Source organism: Pan paniscus, chromosome 14 (genome assembly GCF_029289425.2).
Source record: "Pan paniscus chromosome 14, NHGRI_mPanPan1-v2.0_pri, whole genome shotgun sequence".
Taxonomy (NCBI): Eukaryota; Metazoa; Chordata; class Mammalia; order Primates; family Hominidae; genus Pan; species Pan paniscus.
This window is the reverse complement of record NC_073263.2, coordinates 59,097,096-59,117,825: the sequence shown is the minus strand read 5'-3', so window position 1 is coordinate 59,117,825 and position 20,730 is coordinate 59,097,096. Positions and strand designations below refer to the sequence as shown.

Here is a 20,730-nt window from a genome sequence, read left to right as displayed (position 1 = left end):
TTATATGAATGCTTAGCATCCATACTCGGTAAAAGTACTCCTATGCCTAAGGAGAACCTACAGGCATTAACCTTAACATTTTAGGCCCTTTGACCCACACAAAATGCTTTGATACTTAAATCTTAACTTTAGCTATAATGTGAGCTTCATAAATCATAAAGTTCCTAAATTTCATATCACCACACTGTACCAGTATATCTCAACACAATTATGAAATTCTTTTCATTCCATCAATAGAATACACTGTACTTCCAAACAGAACACAGATGCTATAAAATGAAGATGAACCAGACCTAGTAGCAGTTAGGCTAAGTGCACTCTGTGGATTAAAATTCTACCTGCAGAAATACACATGAGATTAATAGTGTGTTTCCTCAGGATGCTGTATTACATATAAAAGCACCTGAAACAAGATTATGGGATACCTAAACGCTTTAATTTAAGCATGTCACTTTAGCACAGTGTGTTTGCGACACACTAGTTAAAAAAAAAAAGACTGTCCCTGTAGTTAATCTACTCTGCTCCCCATAATTAATATTGAGATAAACCTGATATATTTGAAAGAGAATTAAAATATTAAGAACTTACAAAGCATCCTTTAGAGGATTACAAAAACTGAATTAAAAAAAACGTTTAAACAATGCATGTTGAGGATATTTCTAGGGCAGAAGCAATATGGGAAAATTAGCCACTGTGCAAAACATTTCAAGGACTTAAAACAAAACAAAAACATAGTTTGTGTCTTTATGGCATGAATTAAGAATCTAGAAGAAAAAGAATGTTAAAAAAAGTTTTCCCTTTACATTCTGTGTGTGTGTGCGCACGTGTGTGTTTGCTTTGGCTTGAGTTTTACTGTCAATGAGAGGAATCATTATCCTATTCCTCCTTAAGCAATGAACACCTTCAAGAACAGCATGGTGCAATATACTACAGGTATCACTATCTCTCAAAACCTCTGGATATTTCAATCCAAGATTGTTCCCCACTAGTCTAACCAAGGAATCAGGCTTGTTGAAAATTCTGCACCACCTTCATTTTTACTGGAAACTAAATGAAAATTCAACTCACAGCACTTTAAATGGAAGACTAAGCATTAACCCTCTGTGACATCTTTGTAACTGTCAATGGTAAAAATATAAGAAAGGTATTTAACATATGTGTATTTATAAAATGACTGTAGCAAATCTTTAAATATGTGTTTTAATATTTCCTTCTAAATACGTATTATCATAAATACCAGTTTTACACAGTCACAGAAATACTTTCATAGAAACCACATTTTTTTAAAGTGGAGAATTTCTTTTTCAGTTTTATATAGACCTTAAAAAATTATGATTACTGATGTACAGTAAACACTATTAGAAGTGAGATTTAATACACAATTGATATTTTAATGTTTAGTAGTGTCAAGTGTGAGATTGTTTTACAAGGACATTATACTATTATAGGAAAATATATTTTGCTAAGTATTAGTATTTGGTATACTTATTATGTTAGAAAGAGTAAGATTATGAAATATTACTGCTCCATTTTAACAATAAAAACATTATTGAGTCAAGTGTCATCAAAAGTTATTTGCTTTTCAAAGCATAAAACTATGAACAAATTATTTTCACTTGCCCCAAACTAATCTTCCTGAGGTGTCACTTTCAGTTAAGCTCAATTTTGAATTCCACATACTGCTCATCCAGAGTAATTTGTTGCAACATACAATTATAATAAGCAAGAATGAAGTTTTTCTGTGACACAACTCAATAGTAGGTAAAAGAAACAAGACAATGACTAGACATGGTATAGTCACCTGCTGCTGTTAGAATCTATGTCCAAGCTGGGTCAGTCATTTAGTTTTGTGGTATTATCAATAACTTTGAAGCATACTATCTAATATATATTAAATATCACTTAGATATACTTAAAATACACACTATGCAAACTAAATGCATCATGAATTCATTTTGGCACATCAAGGGCCTTCATTGTAACTTTGCCTCCTTTTTTCAGTAGCGCAAAATGAGCCTCTGGTCCTCTGCTGTATTCCTTTCATTCCTCAGTGACTCCAAGAAACAGATCACGATACCCACAGGACAAAACAAATACAAACTTTTCATAGATAGTTACTAGTCATTATGCAGAGCCTGCATGTATTCAAACTTTTCAAAGTGCTTCAGAGTATAACTCACATTTGAAAAGCTTAAGCTGTATTAATGCATTATGCTGCAGTTTTACCATAATGTAATGATGAAGAATAAGTGAGATTCATGTTCTTTAAAGCACCTTTAAAATATAAAGCTGACTTTTTAAGGATGAAAAGTTAGTTCAAATTGAATGAACTCTGAAATTCTGACTGGTTGTTATTCTGTACTTAAAGAAGTTAACTTCTTAATAGTTGGGTATAAGTTCCTTTCATTTTTGGCATCATTTAAAAAAACAGAATAAAAATATTTTCAAGACAATTAACTAAAACATTTTTTTCTGCTCTGGGAATTCCTTTTTATGAAAAGAAATGTAAACCAACAAATAAAAGTAAGTAAAATAAGCTATTATTATTGAACACTGCTAACATTTTTAAACCTATAAAAATAAATTTTAAAATGAAACAGTAAGATATTTACGTTTGGTAGAGTTTAGACTATTTACATGGGAGGGGTTATATGTAGAATATGATGTATACACAGTGTCAAAAGTGTAAACCGTTTTCATTTAATTATTTTTCCCCCTCACTGCTGCTGGCAGAGTGGCTTGCCCTGTTCCAAAGGTTTCAGGACAGCTCCAAAACCAGCAATAAAGTGAACTCCCAGTTATGCTAAAAGTCTCCTACCTGAATTATGGACATCCGAGTGGCAGGGGTCTCGCTTGCATTAGTCCCTTGTCCGGTGAAGCTGGTGTGGCAGCCCGCGTGCCCCTGAGGGACAGTCAGGTTGTTGGAGGCCGGTTTGAGATACATCACCTCCGACCGGGGCGAGCTGAGGGGCAGGCGGGTCTGGTAGTCGAAGTACATGGGGGAGGTGGCCAGAGAGGGGCTGCTCACCACGTTCATGACGTTCATGGCGTTCCTCTCCTCCACTTCGCTCTGCACCAGCATGATATCATTTTTGTTGATCTTCTTCTTCTTGCCCTTGCCCCCGCCCAGCTGCGGGTGGCTGTACTCGGCGATGCGGCAGTTGTAAGTGCGGATCTCCTTGTTCTCGCGCTTGCACTTGACGGCGATGGTGATCATGGCCGCTAGGAGGATGATGGAGATAGTGCTCAGAGTCACGATGAGCGGCAGCGACATGTCCCAGTGGTGCTGCTCGCCATTCACCCGTGGTACCCCCTCGGGAAGGGATCCGCTCACCGAGCGGATGATGAGCTTGGCCACTGCGGACAGGGTGGGCTTGCCGTGGTCGGTCACCTTCACCACCAGCTCCACCACGGGCGTCACGTCCTCCCAGAAGGGGTGCAGCGTGCGGATCTCGCCGCTGGACGGGTCGATCTCAAACAGGTGGTCGTCGTTGCCGTCCACGATCTCGTAGGTGAGACGCCCGCTCTCGCCGAAGTCGCTGTCTAGGGCGCGCACGGTGCTCACCAGATAGCCCAGGCCAGCGTTGCGCGGCACCTGCAGCTCCGCGGTGTCGTTCTGCAGCGTGGGGAGCACGATCACTGGCGCGTTGTCATTCACGTCTAGCACTGTCACCCTCACCGTGGCGTTGCTCTCCAAGTGCGCGGGCGCCCCCGAGTCCTTAGCAAGCACCTTGAACTCAAAAGCCTTGGTCTGCTCGAAGTTAAAGGAGCGCAGGGCGTAGATGGCCCCGTTCGTGGGATTCACAGACACATAGGTGTAGATAGACACGTCGCCGATGTGCGAGGGCAGGATAGAGTAGGATACGGTGCCGTTCTGGCCCAGGTCGGGATCCTGGGCGAGCACAGAGCCCAGGTACTCTCCCGGGATGTTGTTCTCGTGCACCTGAAGCACGTAGAGCCCTTTGGTGAACCGAGGCGGGTTGTCGTTCTCGTCTAGAATCTTGACCGCGAACGACTTGGTGGAGTTGAGGGGAGGAGAGCCCCCGTCCCGCGCCACGATGGTCACGTTGTACTCGTCTTGTGTCTCGCGGTCTAGTGGGCGGTCAGTCACCACCGTGTAGAAGTTGTCGTAGTTCTCCTCAAGCTTGAAGGGGACGGAACCCCCGGGCCCACCCAGGCCCCCGCCGCCGCCCGTCCCTCCTCCGCCTAGGACCCGACACTGCAGCTGTCCGTTCTTGCCAGAGTCCCGGTCAGTGACCCGCACCAGGGCGATGACGGTGCCGGGAGGGGCGGCCTCGCTCAGCGCCCCCTGGCGCACGGAGACGAAACCGATGGACGGCGCATTGTCGTTGCGGTCGATGAGCTTGACCGTGACTTTGCAGTGGGCTGGGATAGGGTTAGGCCCCAGGTCTCGGGCCTGCACGTCAATCTCCAGCATCCCGTTTTCCTCATAGTCCAGATTGCCCTTCACACGGATTAGGCCGGTCTTGGGGTCGATGGAGAAGAGCTCCCGCACGCGGTCAGGCACGTAGCTGCTGAAAGAGTAGAGCACTTCACCATTGGGACCTTCATCGGCGTCGGTGGCGTTCAGATCGATGACCATTGTACCCAGCGGAGCGTTCTCGGGCAGTTCCACCAAGTAGGATGGCGCCTCGAAGACCGGGCTGTTGTCATTGGAGTCAATCACCTTCACGTTGATCTGTACGGTGGCGGAACGTGGAGGCTCGCCACCGTCCAGGGCAGTCAGCACGAGCGTATGGTGATTCTGTTGCTCGCGGTCCAGAGCCTTCTGGATGACCAGTTCTGGGAACTTGGTGCCGTCGCCGCGGGACTTCACGTCCAGTCCAAAGAGGCCATGATCGTCGCGCGTGAGCAGGTAGGTGCGGAGCCCATTCTCGCCGGCGTCGGGGTCATGTGCGCTGGTGAGGGGAAAGCGGGTGCCCGGAGCAGCGTTCTCCGAGATGTCCATTTCGATCTGGTCCGAGGAGAAGGAGGGCGCGTTGTCGTTGATGTCCTGGATCTCTACCTTGATCATGCAGATCTCCTTGTCGTTGGCGAACACCTCGAGGGACAGCTGGCACTTGGCATTGTGGCGGCACAGGGACTCGCGGTCGATGCGCTGCTTGGTGTAGAGGAGCCCGCTGTCTGCGTCCACGTCCAGCAGGTGCGGTGCGGAGTTCTCCAGCACCCTGTAGCTACCCGACTTGCTGCGCCCTCCGCCGCCGCGCTCTGCCGGCGGAAGCCCAGGCTGCAGTCGAGCATCCCTGCCGATGTTCCCGATCACCGTGCCGGCCCCTTGCTCCTCCGGCACGGAGTAGTTGAGGTTCTTGAGAGTGAGGGCAGGGGCCCATAGAAGAAAGCAGCAACAGATGGAAAGGTACATCCCAGACCTGTAAGGTGGGGGCAGGAGCAATCGGACTGGAGGAGCCAGAGAGGGAGTGCGCGCCAGCCTGGGGCCCTGGCGCAGCGTGCGCGCGCGACGCGAGCCACAAGTCTATGGGTCCTTTTTTCCCTCTGCACCCGAGCTGCGGCACCCGGTGGTCTCTCCTTATTCTGCTCAAGTTCCCTGAACCTGTTGATCTACAGCATCCGCACTGGGTGAGAAGCTGCGGTGCAGCAGAGCTGCAGGGGCTTGGAGCAAGGCGGCGGCTTCCTGCGGCTGGGGGTGAGCCAGGGGTTTCGTTTCTCCCGCCCGGACTTCGGGAGGCTCAAACTTGAGCGATGAGGCAGGCGATAAGAAGGAAATCTCGTCTGGGAGAGATGATAATGAGCTAAAGAATCAGTAGGTTTTCCTCGCTCCCGCTAGGGTGCTGCAAATCTACTCCCGCCCGGAGACTCCGGAATACTCTTCACATCGAGTGGGGGAGGGAGCAGGGAGGTGTGTCTCTAGGCAGATCCGAAAGTGAAATTCTTACTTGCTGCTCGCCTCCCGTGATGAAATTGATGGGGATGAAGAGCAACGAAGACAGAGTCACAGATATATTTTGAAGCTTCCCCAGCGCACCGTGAAATGTCTGCTTGCTGCGCGGGCCGGTCTGTTTTCAGGCAGTGTTTTGCTGCATTTAGAGATCTAATCTTGCATTGCTGGCTGAGGCAGCGGCGGCGGCGGACTGCATCTCCCAGCCAAGCGTATTTTTTTTCCTCTCTCTCCTTTTCGAGCAGCCAAAGGGAGGGGAGGAAATGCAGCGTAAAGAACTAGTGTCCCGATTTGTAGTTTCCTCTCCCCACCAGGCTCCTCCCTCTCTTCCTCGGAAAAGGCTCTCCCCCGAAATCAAGAAAGCCACAGCCTGATCAGCATTTGCTGTGTGAGTCTATTGGGAGGGGGGAAATAGAGAGATAAATCTTCGCCTCTGTTCGTAGAACACACTCTGATTTTTCTACGCCAAGCCAGTAGCCTCCGCTACCATCCCATCCTCTCCCCGCGAGCAAGGACTTCTCTCCAAGCAGTTTAATTCCAGTTTGCTTTTCTTCCCAGGCGAAGGGAAATCAACAGGCAACTCATGGTTGGACGTGCAGATTTAAAGGGGGAGGGGGGAGGCCGAATAAAAAGGAAGGGGGAGCCTCCCTCCCAGTCCTTGCACACACACTCTCCCTGTCTCTCGCTAGAAGGGAAACAGTCTCTGCATTCACAGGGCTGGGCTGTCAAGTGCCTCTCTTTTCTTTCTATTCAGCATCTCCTTCCAATAGCCCTGCCTCCCAGTCCTCTTCATCTAGAAAAGAAAACCTTGGCGAGGAATAAAAGTGATGAATATTTGAAGCAAATAAAGTACGTGTTTTTTTTTCCTTCAATTTTCTCTTATAGTAGGAGGAGTGGGCTGGATGAAAGCAACACATCAAGGTTTGGCGTGATGCATTCTGCAGTCTCTCTTTCAGTTTTTCTGGGCGACTCAGGGAGGGCAGGGGGTGCAGAGCTGCGGCCGCGGCGGTCCAGCCAGGGGCGCCTACCCCGGGGAGCTCCCTCCGAAGGGATGTTAGACACAGGTCTGTCTACACATTATTTCGGGTTCTGGAGGCGCCTCGACATACGGGAATGACACATCCAGAAATGCAGGTGTTCCGATCTGCCGGATGAGTCAGAAGCAGCGGAACGAATCGTATTCACTCTCGCCTCATGGTCCTCCCTTCACAGACATTAGTTGCGGCTTCTTCCTAACGCTTTCTCTGACTCAGTCTATAGAAAGAAAAACCAGATTCATGTTTTTGGGGAAAAAGAAAATGCAAGAGAAAGGGATGGAGGGAGGAAGGTGAAGCTGAATCTAGCAGCACTTTTACTCTACCTCTTTCTGCCGGAGTCCGAGGTTCTGGAAAACAAGGCGTCTGCTTTGCTAGGTGTACTGGTTTATTTATTTTGTTTATTTTTTTTAAACCTTTCCTCTTGGTTAGGCGAGAGGTACCCCGAAATTTTTCAGAGTCTTGGAAAAGGAAAAACAAAATCAGGTTTCCAGTAATTGTTCCCAGCTTAGCCTCGCATCATAGTTCAAGATTTTCCTCTCAATTTTTTCTATTCACAAAGTCCAACATCGATGTGTACAGTTAATTGTGCAGTCTGTTGTGGAGGTTTTTTTTTTTTTTTAAATTCCTCCTTTTCTGTCACGGGTGGTCTCTTTCAGTCTGGTGTCTGCCGGGATCACCCCACAGTCTGAGAAAGATATGCGGATTTCAAAGCAAATAAATCCATCTCCGCAAGCAAAGCAGCGGATGAAAGGAAAGGTGAAAATTCAATTCAACAGTTGGAGTAGCGTCTCCCCAGCCGCCTTCCGCCGCTGCCGCATCCGCCGGGCTCGCGATCCCTGCTCTCTCCCCAGCGTCTCTTGCTGACTGACTCTATTCACCTCACGCCGCCGCTTAAACATTGATACTGATTCCCTGTCAGCCAATCCGAGCGAGGAGCAAGGCCCTGCCTTCTCGGCCCGCGTCCAATGGGAGGCGGAGAAGAGGATGGCGGGGGCGGGGCCAGGAGCCCCGGCTCTTCGGAGTCATTGATTAGATCAGTTAGATGGGGAACCAGTCCGGCTAGCGGAGCCCGGCGCTCCGCCGAAGCGGACGCGCCTCAGGATTCGCCACCAGGTCTCTCGGGTCTTTAACTACCGGGAGTAGCTCTTCCAGCGCCTTCCTTCGGAAAAGAGAATTTACAAAAAAAAAGTTTAACAGCGATTTAATTTTTTTGTGGTCCTACATACACGGAATCGGGAATCGCAGTATGCTTGCAGAATAACGTAGCTGCGGTCTGCCTAAAGGGTTTCTCTACACACACTCTCACACACGCACGCACACACGCCCTCGCCGCACACACGCCCATGCCAAGGGAAGCGCAGCCCTGACTCCGCGTGGACCCATCTGAATGAGGTGCGGAGGAGTGTACGTGGGTGTGTGCGAATGCGCTTCCACGGGCTGAGATGTGTATTTCGGTGAGTGTGTGTGAATTCGAGGGCGCTCGTGAGCCCGTTTCTGCCCGCGCTGGTACGAACATGCCGCGAGCAACAGCAATCAACATGTAACTTTCTTCATCCTCTGAGAAAAATCAGCTGTCCCCAGGCATCCATGCAAGGAAAGTCACTTAATTATGAAAGTGTTTCAGAAGAAAAGCAGACTCCCGTTGAAAGAGAGGCTATGTCTCTTAAGAGGAATAGAGCCTCTCCTTTAAGGAGAAAGGCTCACTGTCAATACAAGCTTTGTAAACTCAAATCCGGCTAAATACTACTTAAGGTTCTACCCCTTTTGGTCATCCTTCCTCACCATCTCAGCCCAGGTTCAAGGTAAAGTGGATACCCACCCCCCAACCCCCGACACACACACACACACACACACACACACACACACACACACACACACACAATAGTTTCGGTGTTTTTTTCACCTCCATTCTTGTTATTAAAGTGTCACATTGCAATTTGATTTTTTCTCCTTAAGATCAAATAGCCATTGATAACCGCATTTGCTAAAGATCCATGAAAACAAAAGTATAAAACATGAAGGCCAATCATTAGGAGATCTAAGATTTCTGTTTTGTAAGCCATAACACACACACACATATACACACACACACACACCACCACCACACACCACATACACAAGCACACATACACACGCCGACTTCTGATTCATCTATTTATTCTCCAACTCCATTTACTAATCTCAGAGACGTTTTTTTCCCTAAATATTATCACAAACATCTGCAACTGGAGACTGGTTTGCTCGTGATCCAGCCGTTCTGAGAAAGAGTTAAGAACAAAAAAGAAAATTGAAGTATTGAAATAGAAAAGGTGAGTGTTTGATTGCTAGAGTATTGATCGCAATTCATAAATACTGAAGTTAAGTTGCCATTTATAAATTGTGAATGACTAACATACAAGTGTGTAACATGAATCATTCAGCCTTCAAAGAAAATCAAATCCAAACAAATTACAAGATAGTTCTGAAGATTTTTATTGGGATAATTGCTTAAAGATTCAGGTATAGGAGCTGTTTCCTGGAGTATTCAATGAGATAACCTATAGTCTGAATTTGCAGTCTGATCTGTATCCAAAATTCGCCACTCCCTTAAGAGACTCTGACAGTTTAAAAATTCAAAGAGAAGCTGTTTACAGCCAGACTTTTAAATCCTAAAGTGTCTTTGTATTTTCTAAACAGGTAGTTTGCCACGCATATACTATTGCTGAACGGCAGAGTCAGAGCTTTGTAGAAATCTAGATTGTTTTCCTGAGTGAGTACTTAACCATGCTGCCTTGGGAAATGCCAGTTTTATGTCTCTTTGGGGTTAATACCTCTGTCCCAAGGCACGTATTTTGGAAGCTGAAGATCAGAGGTTTTAAGGCTTTAAAAGCAGCAGCTAACTTAAATAAAGAATAGTGACTGCACATTCACTTATTATTACTTTTTAAATACAGCAAATCTATGTCTTTTTTGCATTACATACTAATTCAAAGAAAGTAATAAAATATCCTTGAGGTTTGTTTGCCATAAAGCAAAAACAAGAGAATGGGAAAAATTCCAAGGAAAGGGTATTATGATTTATCAGTTAGACTTAATGAGATGTGCTGGCATGCAACTGAGAGTTGTTAGAAATACAACTTCTAAGAGACCCAGTAATATGAGAATACATCCTCATAGAGATAAATTTGCTTATGACCCCTCCAGAGTAATTATGTCACATCGCCCCCTAGTGTATATAAAAAGAACTACCATGCTTTAGGTGAATACCACAGCGTGTCTGACTGAAATGTATCACATATTTGTATTTTATTTAACCTGTAGTATTAAATTTTATTGCTGAATACTGACATATACCCAAGGTATTTAATTTTCTTCCTTATGTCCCATACCTAGTTTATGTTCAAAGGGAGTGAAATTAACTGATATTTCATTTCCAATGGTTTGGCTTTCCTTTAACCACAATAATCACTCCTAATTTTTAACCATCTCTTAAGACTTGTATTTTTTCCCCAAACAGTTTTTTTGTTTACAGCATAGTTATTGAGGAATGTATTTTTCACTGTGTTTAAAGTAGTAAACTTAATTTTAAAAAGAGAGATAGTATAAATATAGCTAAATCATTCAGAAATATGTTTTAATACCATAGAAGGCTACAGACATAGAACCCAAAACTGAGGAATCTAGAAGAATATATGTTTGTATAAATAGCTAAAGATACTTGCAGTCTCACGTCTCAAGAAGAGACTGATTGATAGTTGTTATTTATAATTACAAATGATAGTCTTAACCTTAAACAGAAATTATATCTTTTAATACACACACATTAAACATCTAAAGATTTGTAAGTTATTCAAACCATGTATGTGTGGATACTCATTGAGAAAAGTATTTGGAAAGACATATAATTATAACGTGTCTAATAAAATATCTAGTCTAGGTGAGTTTTAAAGGTAAATTGATTGTTATGTTGGAATAGCTTCAAAAAGACAACTATTAAAATCTATTTTAATAGACTGATAAAAATGATTAGTACTGCTATAGTATTCCAATAATTGAATAGCACTATTATTAAAGAATAATGTTAAAATGCAACTTATGGAATTTTAGGTAACGTAACTTATTTAATTTTGCCTCAGAAAGACTCCTTAAAATACATATTAGTTGTAGTTGTAGTTCTGAGAGTTTATGCATGCAGTCATAATAGCATCAGTTTTAACATTCTTCAGCCACTTGTCCTACTTGCTGTGTTCTTGAGTTCAATAAAATACAGTTCTTAAGAGACATTTTTGATGCTGATGTTTTCAATGCAGTCATTGTTTATATGAATAAAAAGTCATTCTCTCCACAATTATTCTCTCCTTCTGTATCATTTTTACCATCAATTCACTGCCTGGTTTCATATATTTTTATTCATTAACAGAAAATTTTCAAAAGTAAATTTAATAGCTAAACTGTTTTAGATATAATATGTATCAAAGATTTCCATGTCACATTTAAATTATCAAATTAATGATAGAAGTTCCTTCATAGCTAGTTCTCCTAGCTGCTCTTCTCTTTTAGAGATATGTATGGTTCACCTCTAATACACAGCCATCAACCATTTTATAACTTTTCTTTTTTTTTTTTTTGAGATGGAGTCTTACTCTGTTACCCAGGCTGGAGCGCAGTGGTGCGATATCAGCTCACTGCAACCTCTGCCTCCCGAGTTCAAGTGATTCTTCTGTCTCAGCCTCCCGAGTAGGCTGGGATTACAGGCATGTACCACCATGCCCGGCTAATTTTGTATTTTTAGTGGAGATGGGGTTTCTCCATGTTGGTCAGGCTGGTCTCGAACTCCCAACCTCAGGTGATCCGCCTGTCTTGGCCTCCCAAAGTGCTGGGATTATAGGCGTGAGCCACCGCGCCTGGCCCATTTTCTAACTTTTTAATAAAAGCTTTACCTTTTAACAAATGAGAAATCCACACTACTAACAGGACAATTGCTAAAACATATCTTTCTCCTTGATGATAAATGTGGACTGTATAAAAGCAATGTAATTTAACAAGAATTTTTAAAATTCTGGAAAAAAATTTAATAATTTGTTCATAATTTTTAAAAATATAATTACTGTTTATTTTTAAATTTTTTGAAAACTCAATCTTGCCTACAGAACAACACAATAAGAAAAAGTATAAAATATTTCTATAAACAGACAGCATTTTAAATTTAATATAGAACTTTTTTATTTTTATTACAATTGTGAAATGTTGCTATTAGAAAAAATATTTAGATCAGGAAATGTATTTTAATTTTCTTCAATATTATGTCTATGTTATAATATGTAATATATGATGACATATACATATCTATTAATATGCGTTCTCCTTGCTAGTATAAGAAGTGTGTTGCCAATGAACACTCGAAGTCACTTTGTAGGATTAACCCTACAAAGACAGGCAAGTTACATCTTCAAGAGGTTAATTTGTAATTCATGCAATAAATAAACTAAATTTACAACTCGTATTTTTGTACTTTATGTACAATTTTAAGTTTGTAAGTCAGAAGTAAATGTAAATTAGTAACCAATGACTCTTGAAAAGTGACACATATTTCAGGGCATACATTCTGAAGTACTGAGACATATTTAAAAGTATTTTAAGACTTTTATATTTAAGTTTTAAAATTGAATGTCATTTAGTGTGGTCAAAATAAATTGTGTATGTATAGATAGACTTGACCATGGATAAAAAAGAGTTGTCCAACCAAATAACATGTTATACTCTATCTGATGTATTAGCTAGTACATATTAAGAAGAGGAGTTAGATTAAGTTGTGCAAAATGTAATTCAGAGAAAAACTGTCTTGAGCTTCATGAGTTTCAAGTGGCATATTTCCATTCTTTCCTAATTTGTCAGCCAGAAACAAGATCAATTCATTACACAACCTCAATGCTCCTGCCCCATAAGAAGTTACATGCTAGCTCCCCCTTGTGGTCACTTTGACAGTAGAGCGAGACATTCCGGCATTAGGGAAATTTACTTCTTAGGAAAATTAGGTTTGTTTAATCTTTGTATACTACTTTTTAAAAACAAATGAAAAGCTTATGAATGAAATAGTTAATTTACAGATGTGACCGCTGGATTGTTAAAATAAGGTGGCTAAAGCTGGAAACAAATATGATGATTTCATGCATGGTGCAGCAATCTCATTGTTTCTTATAGCTAAGCATGTTAGGACAATTCTAAAGCTGGAGACCAGCCCTTGGAGGCAACCCGGGACATTTGATTCAGTAGGTGGCACTCTTTCCTCAGAGTCAGTTTAGCAACAATGACCTAAAATGATGTTTCAAAAAGCTATGTCACCGGAGGTCCTGCCTTTCAGGTGAGGCAAAAACCAAAAGCTTATAATAACTTATGGATATAATAAGCCATATATTTCTTTCCATAATTCTGAGGTATTTAAACAGCCTGTTGTATAGCTCTCGCACAGAGATCAATGAGAAGAATATAGAAGTACGCTGAGCTCTTCAGAAAGCAAATAAGTACTCTACAAATCCCTGCATTTTAATTATCATCATAATCATTAACCCTCCCAAGTTTCAGCGACAAGGTCTTACTTGGATAATTACGTTCTGCTTATGTAAATTCCTCTTTTCAGTGAGCTAAGCATATTATTTTCTCTTATCTTTTAAAATTTGGAGCATTTCAATTGAAAACTAAGCGCTGTTAAACAGCTATTGTCTGTCACCCTCAAAATAGCACACTCTTGTTTTAGGTAAAGCACCTTTGTTTATTTTTTTCCCCCAAAATATTCATAAACAAATACACATCCAATAAAATAATTTCTGTTCTTACTTGAGTGATGTTTTTGAAATGATGTTAGATATTAAATAAAAGGAACCACTGGAATGAAACTTCTTGAAAATTACCATGGCTGAATTGATTTTTGGAGCTACTGAAATCTAATCTATCTCTATACTCAGATTTTTAAAGAGTATCTGTAGCTTTCTGAGTCAGTGTCACTTGTTGCCAGTGATAAGAGAAAAGGTAAGAAGAATATGTAGGAAAAAGGCCATAATCATTTAGAAATGGACAATACTAAAACAGAAATAGAATGATTTATATAATATTTTAATTAAACATTGAAAGACTTAAGTAGAACTTTGGTAGTAAATAAGTGAGATATCTTAATTTCTTACCAAAAATGCTTTTTGCAATATATGTTTGATATGTGACAACCATAAATGTAGTATTAGAAAAAAGGAATTTAGATTCTCAAGTGCTTATTTAAATATTGGCCAATTTTTCTCAGAAAAATACAGATCAAATTCAGAAACATATTGGTTATAATAATTATATGAGTCAGGGTGATCCATTTTCCCCTCCGAGTCATATACTCAGGGAATAAGACTCAAAGAAAGGCATAAAAACAGATTAATTTAAAATTTATTGTACTGCTCAGCCATTTACACAAATATAAATTAACAATATTCTGAAAATGTATCAATAAGGAATACTGCTAATTAAATTCCTTTGTTACAAGGATCCATTCAAGAATATGCTTGAATGCTACAAGACCTCTTTTCAATAAATTTGATGGTAATCTATAAATTCAATGTACACAAATATTTTCATGAACACTTGTAGGAATTGTATATAGTTGACTAGCATACGCATTGTTTACAATGAGTAGCTCAGTTTCAACAATTTTCAGGAATTAGCTTTAATCTGCTAATATTAAAATTTTAAGAAAAGTGAGACGGGTTTGTGTAATACATTGCACAATATGATCATATTTTAATAATTGAAAAATCTGTTTATAAAAATAGCTTCCTGTGCTTATGACCAGAAACTTCATTTACAATTGGAAGCTTGTAACTATTGTGGTTCAAGTGCCTCTCACAACCAGGAGAGAATAAAAAGATTGTCCAGGGTGCAGTCTTTTCACTTTGCTATTCAGGATTAGCAGCAAAAAATCCATTGAGATGTAGAGATCTTTCTCACTCTGAGTGGTGAAAGATGGATGGTATAAATCTGTCTAGTTAGAGGTAAAGGGCACTACTGATGTGAACGGGCAAAAGCAGTAAGAGAAGGGCATAAAAATGGGCTGAGACGATGGGGTTTTCTAAATACACAATCATGTCATCTGCAAACAGGGACAACTTGACTTCCTCTTTTCCTAATTAAATACCCTTTATTTCTTTCTCTTGCCTGATTGCCCTGGCCAGAACTTCCAACATTATGTTGAATAGGAGTGGTGAGAGAAGGCATCCCTGTCCTGTGCCAGTTTTCAAAGGGAATGCTTCCAGTTTTTGCCCATTCAGTACAATATTGGCTGTGGGTTTGTCATAAGTAGCTCTTACTATTTTGAGATACGTCCCATCAATACCTAATTTATTGAGAGTTTTTAGCATGAAGGGCTGTTGAATTTTGTCAAAGGCCTTTTCTGCGTCTATTGAGATAATCATGTGGTTTTGGTCTTTGGTTCTGTTTATGTAATGGATTACATTTATTGATTTGCATATGTTGAACCAGACTTGCGTCCCAGGGATGAAGCCCACTTGATCATGGTGGATAAGCTTTTTGATGTGCTGCTGGATTCGGTTTGCCAGTATTTTATTGAGGATTTTTGCATCGATGTTCATCGGGGTATTGGTCTAAAATTCTCTTTTTTTGTTGTGTCTCTGCTAGGCTTTGGTATCAGGATGATGCTGGCCTCATAAAATGAGTTAGGGAGGATTCCCTCTTTTTCTATTGATTGGAATAGGTTCAGAAGGAATGGTACCGGCTCCTCCTTATACCTCTGGTAGAATTTGGCTGTGAATCCACCTGGTCCTGGACTTTTTTTGGTTGGTAAGCTATTAATTATTGCCTCAATTTCAGAGCCTGTTATTGGTCTATTCAGGGATTTTTCTAAGAAGAAATGTAAGCACCTAAAACTACCTAAGATTAAACACAGTTTAAAACCTTGTCCTAGTTCTAAATTGAGTTAGTGACATGTGCAGTTGTCACGTATTACTCCTTTGCCTCAAATCTTGCTAAACTGTCATTAAAAATATCACTAGAAAATAAATGAATACGAAGAAAATTGTGCATGATAATAGAAAGAGAAACAGTGACATATTTGAATAACTAAGAGTGATTTATAGATACAGGTGAGATGGGACTAGATTGAAGGATGTTTCTCAAGTCTTAACTCCCCAGAGTCACTTCCCTGGGAGTAAGAGGAAGGAGACCCTGGAAGAATGTAAATATCATGTCCATGAAGAGAAGACGCACAAATAGTAGGCTGTGGAAAGTAGTGGATGCAAATTTTATTTTATCAGTAGCTATAGGAAGTGAATCAGAAGTTTCAGCCCTCACTTTTGTCTGGATTTGATAAAAATCTGCAGTCTCTCAGGGAATCTGTCTTAACCCCCTCAAGGATCTCTCTCTGTGAAGATGAACAAGGTAAGTGTATCATTATGAAAAATAGTACTACTGTAAGTTAGAGTTTCAGGACCACATTAAGGAATCAAAGTATACATTCTCTTACAAAGTGGAATTAATGCAGAAACAGAAGAAAGTCTTCATAAAAATTGTACATCAAGGTCTCAAAAAGATTTTTGGAAACAGTGAATCCATGAAACTTGAATAGGTAATCATGAAGACAAAGTGACAATATTTAAAATATCATGACTGAGGCCGGGCGCGGTGGCTCACGCCTGTAATCCCAGCACTTTGGGAGGCCGAGGCGGGTGGATCACCTAGGGTCAGGAGTTCGAGACCAGCCTGGCCAACATGGCGAAATCCCATCTCTACTAAAAATACAAAAATTACGTGGGCGTGGTAGCGGGCGCCTGTAATCCCAGCTACTTGGGAAGCTGAGGCAGGAGAATCACTTGAACCTGGGAGGCGGAGGTTGCAGTGAGCTGAGATCATGCCATTGCACTCCAGCCTGGGCAACAAGAGTTAGACTCCATGTCAAAATAAATAAAATAAAATAAAATATCATGACTGTAAAGTGAAAAACTACAGTAAGTGCAGTCAATAGCAGAAGAATATTGCAGAAAACTTGGAGAAATACAAGAGAAAGTTCAGATATTTTTCTATAACTCAGAGCAATGGGGTGGATGAAGAGATAAATAAAATCAGAGAAAAATAAATATAATGACAAGAACAGGCTATTACCAGAATATAGTAATAAATGACAGAAATTTTAAAAGAAGAAAACAAAATAAAATGGGGAAACTGAGGAAAATCTATAACCATAAAAATATGAGGAAGAAAGGTTGAAAAGGCCTAGGTTTATAAATTAGACCACCTCATTGAATACCAGCAAAATGTAAAAACAAACATAGACATATTCCCCCGACATGTGAAATTCAAAGATGATGAAAAAATTACTGTTAAGGGGTAACCCCAATTTATGCTTCCCAGAACTGCTTTGGGTGGTCTCCTAATTTCTTTTAATTTTCATTAACTCACTTTCATGTATTTTTCTTCTTCTATAAGAGAGATTTGTCTTCTGAATGTCTCATCCTCTATGTATTTAATACCTGTATAGAACTTTGAGCTCCCACAAATCAATAAGAAACGTGGAATTATTCCTCAAGGAAAAGAAAAAAACAAAACTTCAGCAAGTGATAGTAAAGAACAAGCTCCAAAAAAAGGAATATAATTTATTTATTTATTGACCTAGCAAATGAGATGTAAATTTTAGGGTTTTAGGGCATGGAATTATAATAGTGAAGGAGGCAGACAAGGAAGGTGCTTCATCCAAGGTCCAAGGTTGTATAAATTCAGTGTTACTGTAGGAGTGGAGGTCCACATTTCCTTGCTGGTTCTCAGACAAGAGACTTCCTCAGCAGTTTGCATTCTTTTTTTGTTTTTCTTTTTTTGTTAAATTATTATACTTTAAGTTTTAGGGTACATGTGCACAACGTGCAGGTTAGTTACATAAGTATACATGTGCCATGTTGGTGTACTGCACCCACTAACTCGTCATTTAACATTAGGTATATCTCCTAATGCTATCCCTCCCCCCTCTCCCCACCCCACAATAAGCACCATTGCCCTTCCATATTCAAACCAGAAAAGCCTGTTCCTTCTCAAGCTTTAAATCTGTCTGAATTCCCCTTCTGTGCTATTTCTTTGGCCTCCAGTAGAAGAAAATTCTCTGCTTTTAAGGGCTTATGTTATTAGATTGGGTCCAGTCAGACAACTCAGGACAATCTCCCTGACTCAGTCTACAATCTTAGTTAAATCTGCAAAGTACTTTTTTTTCCCATATAATGTAGTATTCTGACTAACCACAAAAGAATTGGATAAATACATCCTACAACTTATATGATAGCATTCGATTGAAATGTTAACATAAAAATTAATAAAATGGAAACAGTTAAAATTTATATTAAAACAGGATAGGAACAGAGTATGTACTATTAAAACATTCTTGAAACTTGTATATACACATTTGTATGTAGAAAAATAAGTGGTGAGATAAACATCAAGCATTTATAAAGACATACTGTAAGTATTTATGTCTGTGTGATAGAATGGTGGGTGACTTCTTAACATCTTATATTTTATAAATTTTGTATTATGAACACATTAATTTATGTTAAAGAAAATGTATAAATAGACAAGTAGTACAATTTTCCCTCACCAATACATTTAGTCTCTTATTATTTCACTACCTCTCATATAAGTGATATCAATTTCCATGTTTCCTTTTGTTCTTTTCACCAGGCAAATCTTTTTTTCACAGAAATCTGTTTTCCAAAACCCAAGAGTTCCAACTGATTGCTTATACTACTTTCTCTTGCTTTCCATTATAAAAGTTGTAGCAAATAATTTATCCCCAATGTAGAATAACAGCAACCTGGGTGTAGGTGCATGACTAAGAATCTTTTTTTATTTTAATGCATTGCTGAGAGACCAGTTAATGTAAAAGAGAAATTAATTTATAGGTAAATGAAATAAGAACCTATTGATATGGTATGCTGTAACTTAACATTTCAAAGGAAAAAAATACTTGTTACTACTTCCTGCTTTTAATTCTGTTACTTAACTCCATAGATTAGGTATACTAAATTGTTATATTTTAATACTGTTGTGTATATAAGGTCCAACATCTGATGAGTTTCTTTATTGGATCAATTAGATTAGTGCTACATTGATACACTATTATTTATGAAAGTATGAATTAATTTATTATAACTCACAATTCTCTGTGTATCTTTTTTTTTTTTTTTTTTTTGAGATGGAGAGTCTCGCTCTGTCGACCAGGCTGGAGCACAGTGGCGCGATCTCGGCTCACAGCAAGCTCTGCCTCCCGGGTTCATGCCATTCTGCTATCTCAGCCTCCCAAGTAGCTGGGACTACAGGCACCTGCCACCACACCCGGCTAATTTTTTGTATGTTTTAGTAGAGACGGGGTTTCACCGTGTTAGCCAGAATGGTCTCGATCTCCTGACCTCGTGATCCACTCGCCTTGGCCTCCCAAAGTGCTGGGATTACAGGCGTGAGCCACCGCGCCGGGCCACTCTGTGTATCTTTTCAATCAAATGTATTTATCTTTTATCCTGAGGGGCTTAAGATATCTATGACACAAGGCCAGGAGCAGTGGCTCATGCCTGTAACCTCAGCACTTTGGGAGGCGGAAGCAGGAGGATCACTTGAGCTCAAGAGATCTAGATCAGCCTGGGCAACGTAGCAAGACCTCATCTCTGTTAAAAAAAAATAAGTAAATAAACAATTAAAAAAAGATGTCTAAGACACAGGAACAAGCAAAGCTCACTGATTTGTGTGGACTTGGTAAACATTTTCAATAGAAACATTAATAAATTCATTTAGCAATGCAGTCATAATAATAATAATACATAATAGAGCACATGGAATTATTGGCAGTCTTAATGTACCTAAATGTTTCTAATAACTTGATGTGGGGAGGGGGTGGACTCTTCATTAATGAGGTTGAAAATATTATCAGAATACCTTGGTTTTAATCTAGTCCAGTAGGCAAGTTAGCTAACTTCACAGAGACTAAATTTTCTAATCTCGAAAATGCTTATAAAATATCTGATATTCCTTCTACCCACATTTGTGGGAACCAGATTATATTTGGAAAAATTTTTACTAACTCTAAAAAACAGTTGTCACTATAATTATTGCATTAGTAGTCATTTGTAGCTAAATTATGACAGAAAGGAATATAATGAGCATTTGAGAATTAGAAATTTGTGTTCATAAGAGATATAGTTTTCATATCTATTTAAAATTATGAATCTCTTGACCATACTATATGCTGTTTGTTCTCAAATATTCCAAATGTTTTGAAATATGCTTTCTAGGTTGATATTTTATTTGATTAATTAGTTATATTTTTATATATTTGAGATTAACTTGCTTTTGATTTATATGTTGATCTGTAAATAGCTAATGCAGTCATATTTTTACTCTTGTTTACTTTTTCATTTGTTTGCTCCTAAATGTGTGGCAGCATAAACACAACTGTAAAGAGCACAGATAAGCTTTCAAAATGTTACATGGCATTTTACCCAAACATCTGTCAAGTGAAAGGTTAGAATTTTCACTTCTAAAAGAAAAACGTATACCAATTAGCATCAATATTCTGCTGGCTATTGCATGATTTTTGTGGGGGGAGATTGACATGCTAGTTTATTATACAGATGACATTTCTACATGTGACTTTCTGCTAAATGTCTATAAGTTGATTCAAAAGATAATCACATTATTTTGATAGTTATTTGATATATATACAGTTTCAGCCTGTAATTTGTTTGATTATATACTAGACATATTACCAAAAATTAT

The 20,730-nt window shown here is 40.1% G+C and overlaps 1 protein-coding gene across 6 annotated transcripts in view; it reads right to left on the bottom strand.

The window, feature by feature from the left end:
* PCDH17 (protocadherin 17) overlaps positions 1–8,171 on the bottom strand; it is a 99,279-nt gene extending 91,108 nt beyond the window's left edge. The window contains exons 1-2 of one of the 6 annotated variants that reach the window (XM_008950659.6): positions 7,278–8,168; positions 2,819–7,171 (exon numbers count right to left, since the gene is read on the bottom strand). In XM_008950659.6, the coding sequence (XP_008948907.4) occupies positions 2,819–5,383 (2,565 nt within the window). In that variant the 5' untranslated portion in view covers positions 5,384–7,171; positions 7,278–8,168. Of the gene's footprint in view, positions 1–2,818 lie in introns of all 6 variants that reach the window. The other 5 variants (XM_055096827.2, XM_063595784.1, XM_063595783.1 and 2 more) reach the window with 5 other exon arrangements.
* Positions 8,172–20,730: the final 12,559 nt, after the last annotated feature.